General features: G+C 39.8%; 1 protein-coding gene across 1 annotated transcript; it reads left to right on the top strand.

The window, feature by feature from the left end:
• The first annotated feature begins 2,845 nt into the window (after nucleotides 1–2,845).
• LOC135466218 (anti-sigma-I factor RsgI6-like) lies at nucleotides 2,846–11,677 on the top strand. Its single transcript, XM_064743621.1, has 12 exons — nucleotides 2,846–3,054; nucleotides 4,839–4,981; nucleotides 5,424–5,516; nucleotides 6,023–6,191; nucleotides 7,273–7,318; nucleotides 7,639–7,806; nucleotides 8,267–8,322; nucleotides 8,535–8,672; nucleotides 9,255–9,426; nucleotides 10,254–10,364; nucleotides 10,723–10,940; nucleotides 11,430–11,677. Exons 1-12 carry the CDS (start codon nucleotides 2,846–2,848, stop codon nucleotides 11,524–11,526), a joined length of 1,620 nt encoding a protein of 539 aa, XP_064599691.1. The 3' UTR covers nucleotides 11,527–11,677.
• The last annotated feature ends 1,726 nt before the right edge of the window (nucleotides 11,678–13,403 follow it).

Genomic DNA, 13,403 nt, shown 5'->3' with positions numbered 1-13,403 from the left:
CATTCTACAGTCTTGGCACCAAAATACTCAACAAGAAAAATGTAACCGTGAGGTGATATGAATGCTCCTGATACAGATATTGCAAACTGTTCGACGAGGTGGTTCTCTTTGAATCTTACTTGTTGATTAGGTAAGGTAGTGGTACTGGCCGGTTCTTTACACGTCTAGTTTATTTCTGGAAATTATTCCCTATAGATTATATCTGATCAACGAGATGTGGCTTCACTGATAGCTTTTCACACGCTCTGATGGTACGGGTAGTCTTTTAATGGTATCCTGATGTGGTGTTTGTTAGGAAATGTGCATATCTGTACTGACTGTATGTTTGTTTCTATTTTACACAGTACAATCAATTCATCAAAATACTCCTCAGTAACACATAACAGACCATATCAAGACTATAAACTAATTAAACCCTCACATGGCATGACGTTATCTTGTTAGACACTGGCATGGACAAGATCGTGCAGAACTTTCTCATTTTCAAACTTAAAGATGCAGAAAAGGGCACAAAACAAGCCTTGTGCTTCCCTCTTGGGCGCACTACCCACATTTTTCGAAATTTCTGACAACAACAGCGTCAAATTAATAATCTAAAGTGTACGGTTTATGTTGGTTATGTTTCTTTGGCTGTTTAATGATATGAAATATGATTCTTTCAAAAATCACCGGTGGGGTGCCCTACATTAACACATGAGATATGAGAAATACAAGGAGATATGCATATATTAGTCCGTGTCATTGTCGTTGAACATAATTAGATTTTAATCTTAATTTCTGGTGGGTTTGTATATGTTGTGTATATTCACTGTTTGATAATGACTATTTTGAGCTTTTATTTGTTAAGCTATGTTTAGCATAAACCCAGATGTGGTCGAAAGCAAATTTGTACCTGACGTCAGTAGATCCTTCATACTTGAACATACTTATACCAGTGTTTGGTAAACACTAGTTCTCTCCCCTGCAATATACTCCGCCAATATTACCATATGTCACTCGGTCAGTCGTAGAATATCTTTGATTTGCATGAGCTGTATAAAAATATACAGTGCCTTTTGAATTACTATGACAGACGATTATATAACTGTGCGCTTCAACAATAGTTATCACCAAGAACTTTTGACTCGCGTGTCAAAACTGAGTAGAACGATGAAAAATGGCACTTATAAATATACAAATTTCATTACTCTTTCTGTTTTAATTTCTGAAGCTAAAGTCCAAGTTATCAAACACAACCCAGCTAATATAAGACAAGCAAGTGACCTTGGTGACAGGCTAGCTGACAGGGTGAAGGGTGTGGAATGGAATCACATTGAGCTACTGATTACATAACCAGAACGCTCGAATTAAACGGAGCAGACAATGGTCTGCATGAATGCTGAAGGTCTGAAGTCCCCGAGTAAAGACGAAAGTCAAGATTAACAAAAATTCGTGTTGTCTCTACCAGACGCGCGAGTCGAGAATGCGAGATTAATGAAATCGCGTGATATTATTGCTAATCTCACCCAGTTTGTTAAAATTCGTGAGAGAATTAAAAAAACAATTCGCCATTTGACTAATATCACGTTCTCGAATTCTTCGTTTCTGTCAAACTTCGGGATATTAGCAATAATGTACTAGCATGACGGTTTCGCTGATCTCGCATTCTCGAGTTCACGTCTCGTGTGTCCCGTCATAAAACCTGCGGATAGAGATTTTGGGAACAAATCGCGCTTTTCGTTAACCTTGACTCTCGTATTCTCGATCGCGGAAAGTGAGTGGCTGCAACGGTTTTCCATAGACCAACGTTATCCATGACGTCTAAACTGTATGACTGATACCTTGTCTTATCTCATGACACACATACCACGTAACTAGGCTATGCATGGCACAGATGACACTTTCTCAGTGATTTAATAAGCGGTAATCAGGGTTCCGTAGTTAAAAATGTATATGTAGTTACGTCCAATATTACCTTTAGTCTGGACTAAAGTTCCCTTAGTTTTGTATTAGGTCAAGACTGGTATTAAGGTTTAAATCTGACTTTTAAGACACTTTTGAACTATGGGTCCCAGGCAAACGTCAATTCTTGCTGGAAGACCTTCCCACGTACAGCCGGAGAAGAAGCCAGCATGAGATGGACTTGAACTCACAGCGACCGCATTGGTGAGAGGTTCCTGGGTGGTTGGAGGGCGATTGTCACTAATTGCCAAATGTCATTAAACGGCAAAAGTCTATTACTTACTTATCATTACCTTATCTACCTTTAGTGCTCTCTCCAGTTTTCATTTCATATGGTGGGAACTCAGCAGGCTTGTGGTAAACATATTTGCAAGTCATTTCGTTCTTATCAGACGGACGGTGCATATATCACAATGCTTGCATATCGCTTTGGCTGGTGCATGTTTGTACTGAACACCCACACTGAACTCTTAGACTGCAGCATCAGCGTATCCTTGCTTCTACCGATTGCCGGTTAACACCGAGTTGGTAAACTTACGTATTTGAATGCAAATGTCTTAAACATAATTAACACGGTAGTCATAAATGTTTGATACAAATCATGGCTGTTACATGTGGATTCAGCTTTGGGTATACACTAAAACATAAACGGGACCCATGAATTTGGTGAGAACAGAAGCGCCTTAATCGGAAGTCCAGACATTACATCTCAGCATTCGTTCCTCGGTGCAATGGGCTGAGGTAAAGAGATTTACCTTGACCTAAACTTGGTCAGATTTAACACAAAGTCTTCTGAATCAGTCCTGAGAGACGCATGGCGACCTAAACACCAAGGTTACCGCCACGACTGACAATATATCAGCCAATGAAATATCAGCAGGTCATCATAGGGTGTTCTTTAAAAATGCCTGCCAAAGGGAAAATGACAAAACATCGTGAAGACATGGCCCTGGGTTTGATAGTCATACTTGTGGTGGCGGCCGTGGCGCGATGCCAGGAGTTGTTGAAAAACGCGGATCTGGAGGGAACCGGGAGCTGGGATTGCTACGGCATTAAGTGCTATGGTACAAGCGACCATCACAGCGGAAGCCAGGCTGTGAAGGCAACATCACGGTAAGTTTGCTTTGCTAAGACCAATACCCTCCCCCGAAACATGGAAATAGCTTTGTGTTGCCTGCGTTTTATTATCACCAACAAAGTCAGATAAATGTTCTCAGTGACAACGAGGAGAGAAAAGTATAGCTTGACCTGCGAGTAATTGACTTCTGACACTGCCAATAATAGACAAGTTTGATCTTTTCACTCTTTGTGACATACGTGGGCTTGTTTAGGCTTAGCCTGATCCCTGATATACTCTCGTGGACCAAAAAAGAAAACGAGAAATGGCTTAATAGAAAACAGATGGTAAAAGTATAAATATATGTTTATTATTATTATAATAATAATAATAATATATATATAATATGTATGTTTATTTTGTTAAAACCGCTTAAACCTCTGTTCATATTATATGCATATTTGTCAACGAAGACAAAGAAGTTAAAAAAACACTTCGAAATTCAAATTGATATTTTGAAACTACAACTCAACTGAGGGAATTTATTCGGAACGCGATGTCATCGCGATGTTAACGACTGACGCGTGAATGAAACATCCGCCTATACTTACCTCTTTTAGCGAATCGTCTATTCACCTCTCTGTAAAATCAGTCCACTCACTACCAGAATTGCCTTTAGCCAGTGACACGTAAGAACACAAGCTCTACACATGGATATGTTGGAAGTCTATATTATTGCAGGGAAAATTAAGATAGAAGAATTTTTCTGATTCATAATGTTAAAGCCCATAAGCTCGGTTTCGACGGCAAGAACACATTGCCTTGGGTGACGTTGGAATTATTTAAAAACCAGTGGCAAGGTGGAGGGCGACACCAGTCACCTATACTGCTATCGACTTAATTGTAAACCCTGTTACTGACACTGCCACATTTGAAATTGTTTACACGTTTTGGTATAATATAACCTTAACAGATGAATTTTATTTTATGTCTTGTAGTATGTGTAGTATGCACGGCGGTGTGGATTTAGAGATGGGTGTTATCTCTAAAGGTTTAGATGGAAATTAGAGCCACGATATCTGTTCGCAGAGACAGTAGTCTGTGTTACTGCGTGGAGTTTGTTTAAACCGCTTTTTAGCTTTTGAATAATTATGACGTCACCCGAAGCAATGGGTCTTGGTGTCGAAATAAAGATTATGGAATATAACATTAACAGTTTGAAGAATTTTTAACTACATTTTCCTGGTAATAATATAGACATTCAACATCTCCATGTGTAGAGCTTTGGTTGTTACGAGTCAATGGCTAAAGGCAATTTGGGTAGCGAATATCACTGATTTTATAGACAGTTGAATATAGGCGACTGGCTAAAATAAATAGACTATGATATTTACTCGTGACGCTGATACGACTACATTGGCAATGGGATATTTTAGGTCATTGGTGACTTTCGTAAGTGATTGTAGAGTAGGCGAACCCAGAGTGGGCGAACTCAGAGTGGGCAAACACAGCGTAAGCAAATCCAGAGTAGGCGAATCCAGAGTAGACGAACCCAAAGTAGGTGTATCCAGAGTAGACGAACCCTGAGTAAACGAATCCAGAGTAGGTGAATCCAGAGCAGGCGAAATAATAGTAGGCTAATCCGGAGCAGGCGAATCCACAGTAGGCGAACCCAGAGTAAGTGAAATAAACACATTAAGCTTTAGAATTGTTTTGGAATGATTCTGCGCTCTTGATTTATAACCTTGAAATACATCTCATAATTCACATCTATAATACTCTAATGTATCTCTGAGTTTTAATAACCGTTTAGTATACATTGATAACTTTTATATTCCAGGCATGCCTTTTTCGAGGGCCCATCGCAGAATGTGTGGGTCAAAGAACACACCACGTATAAATTCCAGGGCTGGGCCAAACTGGTCAATGACAACGGAAAGAATCAGTACTTAGAACTGGAGGTAGAACATAGTTATAAGAATGGTAGGTTACACACGGAATTAATTTTTTTTTTTAATTCAAGACTAAATTTACTCTTGGGCGCTTTATGCTTGCAAATGATGTCAACTGTTATAAAGTAAGAGACTTGATCACTGCCAGTCTTCTGCTCTTTAGATACCTTTCAAAAATCTTTAAACTAAGAGAAAACTTTAAAATATACTTAAACATTCAAATAAATTTATTGGACATGGATCACGTCCTCCTTTCAACCTCATGAATGAGGACGAAATTCCCTATTTCTCTAACCATTCCTTTAAAAAGTTAACGTCGTGAGGATTTAAGTGTTCTTATCTGGAACTGTCACAGATATTGGGAACTGCAATCTGGTGATAACTTGTAGGAATATGGACATGCCTTTTTGTTTCTTGAACACAATAATCTCGCTAGTATAATATCTACTTTGATTTGACTTTTTTCATTACAGGTCAGAAAAGCTATGTAAGCGTTTCCCGACATAATAATATTCGCACTTCCTCGGGTTGGGTTCACCTCTCGGGCACATTCATGAGTCCCGGAAGTACGTAAACACAATTTTCTTTATTCCAATACGTCACACAATAAAGCCAGGCTTAAGGTCCATCACACAGTCAAGTAAACAGGAAACTAACGCTTGAAACTCGACTGGCGTCGCGTTTTGGCTGCTTTGTTGATGTAGCTAATGTTTCTTTTTGGTTACAAACCTTCCTGTCATTGAATATATCAAATCAGTTGTCGTCATTTGTAAGAACTATTAGTCTGTGAGGCTTCGTGGAAGCCATCAGATAACAAAGCTAGCTCTAGGGTATGTCATAGCAGTGTATGGCAAACAGCCATTTTGAAAACAGTTGATCTAGTATGCCTTAAAAACTAAACAGGATTTTAAATACACATACTATAGCTAAATACAGTGTGATGACACAGTGGTGTATAAATATGTCAAGAAGACGTGGCTGAGTATGAAACCTTTTGATGACTATAGAGTCATGTACATGTATGTGTACTAATCTCTAAACATTTTTGCTTTCCACTGTTGCTGTGTTGTAGATCTTGACCACATCCGGGTGTACTTCCAAGGGCCCGAGCCAGGTGTGGAGTTCATAGCTGACGGGGCCTCGCTCACCGATCAGTCTTCGGGTCATCAGTCATCCGGAAACTGGAAAGCTCAGGCCAATGAGCGCATTGATCGGCTCAGAAAAAGCAACATTCACTTCAAGTTAGTGCTTTCTGATGTCAGAATATTGGTTTGGAGAGACAATTGACAAATTCATTAATTCAGATAATATTTCCAGTGGTGCGTTTAAGCAAAACAATTTGAATTATTATATTATTATTATAATGAGTTATTAATTAATTTTGTGAAAGGTTTGACTTCTTCAGTATATGAAAATGATAAGCATAATAGAAACTGGCAGGAGATCCACTGTTTAAGTTTGTGTTTTGGTCTTGTCACTTGTAAGGCATGAAACTGTTTAGTTAGGCTCCATTACTACGTATCATCATAATCAAGAAAACACATCACGATACCATGCTGCCGTGTTGCATTTTGCAATTACATTTAAAACTTGTCAGTAAAATGCATGTACCGCATTGATAAAATCAGAACTAAAGCCTGTCCACAAAACGATTTGATCTGAAACTGATTTGTATACATGCGGCGTTTTTCAGAGATTGTTTATATGTGCCATTAACATGTTGGAGGTTGGCACAACCCTTAATAATGTGTCAGAGTCAGTGATAAGTAATATTTGGGCACGATGCCTCCACTCAGGTTTATTGATAAACTGTTGATCTAATTAAAGAAATTGAATTATTAAAGTGGTTCACCTTAATAGAATATACACCTTTCTTGAAGTGCATATTCTTTATTCAAACCTCGGGAGTACGCTCTGTGAGCGCACGTAAAGAGTATGTAAGTGCAGACGCTGTTTTTTTATGCTTTTCTCCGTTGCATCACTCTGAGTTAGTGCCGAGCAATAAACACGTCATGTTTTGTGCAATTTACATCCATTGTTTCGCTTAAGTCTAGTGCCAGTGTAGTTCGTCTATCTCTGATCTGGCTGTTTCTATAAGATTTTCGCGATGTGCCCAGTTTCCGACATTTAGATGTTCGGCTCGGTTTCCTTCAGCCATAATTCTTGCCTGTGTCTCAAACTGGAAATAAATTTGCGCAAAAATTCCATCAGACCAGTAAGAAAACAGGTCATGTGTGTGTAAATACTGCAGGAATATAAAGGAATTTTGTGACAGACATTTTTAATCGGATTTAAATGTTATATATTGTTATATTATTTCAGGGTCACGGCTGACGGGGGTATCAATCATGGCTCTGTCACTATCGAGGTAAATTAGTTTTCTTTATTAAAACTATGTATCTGCGGTTAAAAATATCTGATTTCCTCGGCATAACATGCAAGAGTATCCTCCCTTTGAAGCACACCCGTGATGTACCAGGTTATGATGCGTATGATTCCGTGTCAGCCATGATGCAAAGTGTACACTTCCTTTCGTGTTGTTAATGCAAATGTGTTGAGACAAAATTGGATAAGATTTGAAACACTGATGCATGATACATCATGATTTTACAAGCAGAAGTTTACACTCAAGCAATAATTGAACTACAGCATTCAAAGAGTCGGACCTTGTTTCGTTCTACATTCTAGACTGTGATGACCAAACACGCTTTCCCATTCGGCACAGCGGTTGTAGCATCCATCATGAACAATAACAATGGCGGATCCGAACAGAAGTACAGGCAGTTCATATACGACCATTTCAACTGGGCTGTTACGGAAAATCAGCTGAAGTGGAATCAGTTCGAGTACAACGAGGTCAGTTCTCGTCCGCACTGCTGACAAATTGCTCATCAACTTGTCTTGATAGAAATTCTGTGTTAGTTTAGATATGCGAGTTCTATAACTAAAAATCCTTTAAAAACTTACAGAAAGGTGGGGAGAATTTGGTTTTCAACAGTTGAATAAACCACTGTCCAGGGTAAAACGGCATATCAGCAAATAAAGTGCTATACTATTGGAATGTTATGTACCAGGTCACGTGTTCGTAGATGACAATCAACTAAAATAATGGTATGCTACAGAGAATGTAACACTATCTTAATTGCATTTATCTTTTATATCATGGGAATATTTTGACACGGCGAGCGAAGAAATAACATTGATCTACCCCTTTTGGTTAGGGAGCGATTTTTGAAGTTTTACAAACACAGATCATGGGGCCGTGAGTGCCTTGGTTTGGAAATGTCTGACAAACTTAGTATATTATTTGCTGCAGGGTCACCCCGACTATAATACCGGAATAAATGCCGTGAAGAAGCTAAGGAGCCATGGGTTAGTAGTATAATTTAAGCAACTGTTCGATCACTCGATATCTAAGCGCACCAGATCACCACATAAGTATCCAGTGCTATTCTTTTTTTAATGGTGACATTTTGATTAACACATACTCAAGAGTTTTCCAGCAATGTAAATGATAGCTTACAACCTGCATTGATAAGCTTTTCTTTGAGCACATGACAGATTTCACGGCTTATTCCCGACAGGATAAAGGTGAGAGGTCATAACCTGTTATGGGCTGTGGAACAATGGGTACCTCGATGGCTCAAGTCAAAGTCCCCGTCTCAGGTCAGAAGCATCGTCGATCATCATCTACACGAGACTGTCAGCCACTTCAAGGGCCTGTAAGTACCCTACTTCTCGGTACTGATACGATAAAATGTTGTAAACCACATAAGGCATAAAATCACTACTGATTGTTTACGTTTATATGTGCATTATGAGAGCACGCCCTTATCCCCTTTCGAAATTATTACCATTTGATACGGGAGACAATAGTTAACAATGTCATTTTTTTGGTACCGTGAAGCAACCATAAAGCCCCACCTGTATTGCTATAAGTCAAATAATTGGTAGAATGGGTTCATCCGGTATGACGTCATTATCGAACGTGTTAAATATAAAACACGAAAGAAAAGCGTCACAAGAAGGGCGGGGAATATTTATACCGCAGACTTTTGGCAAAAGTCGAAGAGCCAAAGAATCATTTTAACAAAATAAATGTATCACAGGATTCTTCTTTTTACTTCAAGACAATAATTTGGGCTATTGTTGGTAGATACAGAAACTTTGATTTGATTACAGTGAATATGGATGTTTTGCCAAGAATCCCTGATAACTGCTACATCTAATTTAAGATACAACCACCATGATAAGATGAATTCATTAACCATGGTTTGGTTTAAACCAAACGAATGTCTTCACAGAGTTGAACACTGGGATGTCAACAACGAGATGCTACACGGTAACTGGTACGCCACCAAACTCAACGATCCTAACTATACGAAGGAAGTCTTCAAAACCGTTCATAACATCGATCCAAACGTTAAGCTGTTCTTGAACGACTACAGTGTCGTAGCTGGCGGAGCATCTACTGACGTGAGTTGGCTTCATAAAATCTTTATCCCTGTATTTCACGTTTAAGCACTTTGCGGCAAGAGAGCTTCTTTGCGTCCACACTCACGATATTAAGTTGTACATGGTGACAATATCTACATGAAGAGATATTTGGGCATTTGGTTCGTAATGTTGGTTTGTGCATTACACTGTCGAACAATGGCGTCTATTCATCTGAATACTTCAGCAAACTTCAGAACACTTCAGCACCCGTCTCAGCAACGTTTAACCGTATCAAAACTTTAAACAGACTGAGAACGCTGTGCAGAGTTTCTTATTTTTTATGTCATGAAATAATTGGATGCTACCTAAAATGGGTGTAGACGGTATTCTGTTGTTTTGTGATTGAAATTTCTGTGTATAGCTCAAATACTAATGCGGAAAATTCGTAAAGACTACATCCATTCAGGTTTTGGAGTCCAAGTTTTCAACTGTTATCTGTTATGTTATACGTTATTGTCAGGTACATATACAAACTTGCCATTTTATTATATGAGAGCGTGAATAATGGCAATTTGACAAACATAGTGGCTAATGACATGGTGGCTAGTTGTAGCAGACAAAATTGTTATTATCCCTCAAATATATAGATGAGTGGAGAGCGCATAATTAAAGTAAGTTGTGGAGAGCACCTAATTAAAATAAGCTGGGGATTTGGTGGTGTGGGTCAGGCGGTTAGGTTGTATCCATGTTTAGGTATACAGGTGCTTACGAGATGACATATTACATCTTGTGGTCATCAGGCCTCTGCCTGAGGAACGATCACACAATGATGAAGCACATAACTACAGACAATATCTCTTTAACAGGATTATTTGGCTCAAGCAAAGGATTACAAGGCTTCCGGTACTCACATTGGCGGTATCGGCGTCCAGTGTCACTTCGGCATGGAGCAGTATCCTGATCCCAGCACTGTGAACGTAAGACTATTGTGTGGGGAGTTTGTACTGCTCATTATCTTAAAAACTGAACTGTTAACTTTCTGTGGGGTGCTAATTAAATGTACTAACCTTTCAATCGCTAGGACACAGAAGATACGGGTCTTGGACAGAGATATCAGACTCGCAATATCAGTGGAATTTTGCACGTCTTATTAGGCTTTACCTATACGGATGTCCAAACATATCTACACCTACCTGATCGTTTATCTGTTTTTAACTTGTAGGTTCATTTGTCAAAGTTAATTGTTACTTATGCTGTCTTTCTTTTAACAAATGAATAGCCCTGTGTTAATGACATGGGTAACGTGTGATGGATTAGTGTTCCTTTCTTGTACAGTCTCGGCTGGACAAACTAGCACAGGCCGGTCTGCCAATCTGGGTCACAGAGCTGGATGTCCAATCAAATGACGTGAACAAACGAGCTGACTACTACGAAACTGCCCTCCGGACTTTCTTCTCCCATCACGCCGTCCAGGGAATCTTGTTGTGGGGGTTCTGGGTACGCATCACTGGAGGGGAGAACCAGCAGCTCTGGTGTCAGGACAAGATTTCAGAGCAAGTATTAAGTGTCATTGTATGGCCATCATTATGAAACAGTGATATTAATCACTGGACTCAAAGAATCGAGCTATCCCTATATCTGGCTGGATAACTCATTTGGTAGAACGATGGAGCTAGACGCCCCGTCGTTAGTACTAGTCCCACTCTAGGAATTATTTTCGTTGATCTTCATTGATCGGTGTAAGAAATCATATCTATTCGATGAATTACCTGACGATGTTTGTAGTGAGTCTTTTAACTTTTTTTCTAATAAGTGAAAATGTAAAGCGGGGTTAAAATTTGGAACCCTATGATCTTGACAGTTTCAAACTGACCTTTATTGATCATTTACATGGATACTTAGAAAAGAACCCTAACTGAGGTAAATTGACAAGAGGACGTGTTACACTGGCTACCTGGCTGACCATTTGCCGGATATTACACTGTCGTCGCTGCTCCAGTGACCACTGTTGTATTCACAGTCATATACCTGTTTTCTTGTAGATTAACGCCGCCGGTCAAAGATTCCTCAATCTGGTGTATGGGGAATGGAAAACTTACGACAAACATTACCTTTCCAAAGGCTCTGCGTACACCGTAAGGGCTTTCCGTGGTGACTACACGATCTACGTCAAGATCAACGGCAATGTCGTACAGACCCAGCATTTCTCCCTCGGCAATGGCGACCACAATGTCAACCTTCATATCAGCGCACACGGTTAATATTTTGCAATAAAGTAATAAAGGATAGACATTTTTCGTTTGAACAATTAAAAATTGGACATCCAAACAATCGATGTTTTGTCACTGAGGAAGCACCGTGCCGTAATTGTATACGTATGCTTGAAAGAAAAGACGCCACTACACCAAATGTATACAGTCATCGATATAGTACCACACAGAAAGTTTAAAAAGCATAACATTTTTATTGTTACAAAAAAACTCGCGCACATTGAGACAATGATAGGCGCCACATGTACATGCACAGAGGGTACGAATGACGTGACATCGTGTTTCCTGTTGCTCTTACGTGTCGCTTCCCATGTCCCCGTAAGAATTTCTGGCTAAAAGTTGATTTATAGAGTTACCAAGCCATCGGAAAGAATATGCATGGCAGTTTAGATCTGTTTCCAAGTATTAAGCCCCTTGACAAAATAACTCAGGTTATATTCATTGGGAAGAGGTTTGTGAGTTACATTCCAGTGCTCAACCTCTTAGGTGATGGCCTAGCAAAGAGCGTTATTTTAGTACTCCCTATGAATTCGTACCAGAAGTCCGGAAATTGTTAAACAATAAAGGATGTATATAAGTGGCCGCATGCCGTATAAAGCAAAGGTTTGGCTGGCTGAACGTGTAGGTCGTGCTTATATTCGGGTGGTTCCTTGTTCTAAACATTAGAACAGGTAACTAAAGGTTTAAACTTCATGTCCGAACCGCTTAAGGCTTGAATTTCATGTCTGAACACCAACTTGTCACCACAGTCATTGTATCGAAGAAACCAGTCTTGTAGACTCGATCTACTTGGCTGTTTCCTGAATACAAACTTGTTGGCAGAGTCATTACATCGAGCAAACCAGACATATTTGACATGAGGTACTGAGCTGTGGTTTGAACACAAGCCTATCAGCACAAGATATTACACTGAGCAAACCAGTCATATAGGTCTCGACCTACTGTCGCCACGATATGGCTGCAAAATTGCCGATGTGGCGTTAAGCCATAATCATTCATACATGCGACCTACTGACAAGCACAAACATTACATTGAGGAAACCAGCCATGTTTAACTTGAGCTACTGAGATGTGGCCAGAACACAAACAGCACTGTTACAAGATGTCACATTGAGCAGATATTTGACTCTGGCTACTGAAGTGGAGAGAGGTCGGACGTGTTGTTTGGTCGCTCAGTTTGTCTCAGTTAAATTTCAGCTGAAATTTAGCGAATTTATCGTTGCTTTTGCAATCAGCAGTTGCGCCGAGTTGCGAGCATTAGTCTCATATACTTTTCGTTGAGGAATTTCTTATTTTTGACCAGTTTATCGACATTTTTGTCTTAGATTCGTGTGGCTGTTTGGCCGGCCAGCGTGGCTTGGCTCAGACACCAGTTGTCGTGTGTCCTGTGTTACAGCGACCATGCAGGTTAAAAGGACTATACGGGTTAAGGTATAGGACAGTGAACGAGGTCAGCCTGCCCGATCGAGGTTTATTCAATCCCAGACTAGCGGAACAGGCAAAAAACAGCGTTTAAGCTGCTGGTTGTAGGTTCGTGCATTCTTGCACGAAGTTTAGTTTTTCTCTTGGCTTGTGGGTGAGGGGGGTTGTAAATAGAGTTAGTCCCTGGCTGGCCGTGGAACTAGCCTTTGTGCTCTCAGCTTTTGTTTAGTGGTCACCCAGTTTGAGGGTGGTGCGACATTACGTTCTGTCGCTCTTAGCGGCAGGACGTATTCACTAGCCTCTCTGTAAATAACCTGTACATAG

Source organism: Liolophura sinensis, chromosome 6 (assembly GCF_032854445.1).
Source record: "Liolophura sinensis isolate JHLJ2023 chromosome 6, CUHK_Ljap_v2, whole genome shotgun sequence".
In the NCBI taxonomy this organism is placed as follows: domain Eukaryota; kingdom Metazoa; phylum Mollusca; class Polyplacophora; order Chitonida; family Chitonidae; genus Liolophura; species Liolophura sinensis.
The sequence above is the reverse complement of the archived record's forward strand: the minus strand, read 5'-3'. Positions and strand labels throughout refer to the sequence as shown.

What these genes read in the sequence shown, in the direction of transcription:
- LOC135466218 (XM_064743621.1), top strand. Translation starts at nt 2,846, where the DNA reads ATGCCTGCCAAAGGGAAAATGACAAAACATCGTGAAGACATGGCCCTG. An exon ending in AAAAGCAACATTCACTTCAA is followed by an intron (nt 6,192 to 7,272) that starts GTTAGTGCTTTC and finishes ATATTATTTCAG; the next exon opens with GGTCACGGCTGACGGGGGTA. An exon ending in ATCAGTTCGAGTACAACGAG is followed by an intron (nt 7,807 to 8,266) that starts GTCAGTTCTCGT and finishes TATTTGCTGCAG; the next exon opens with GGTCACCCCGACTATAATAC.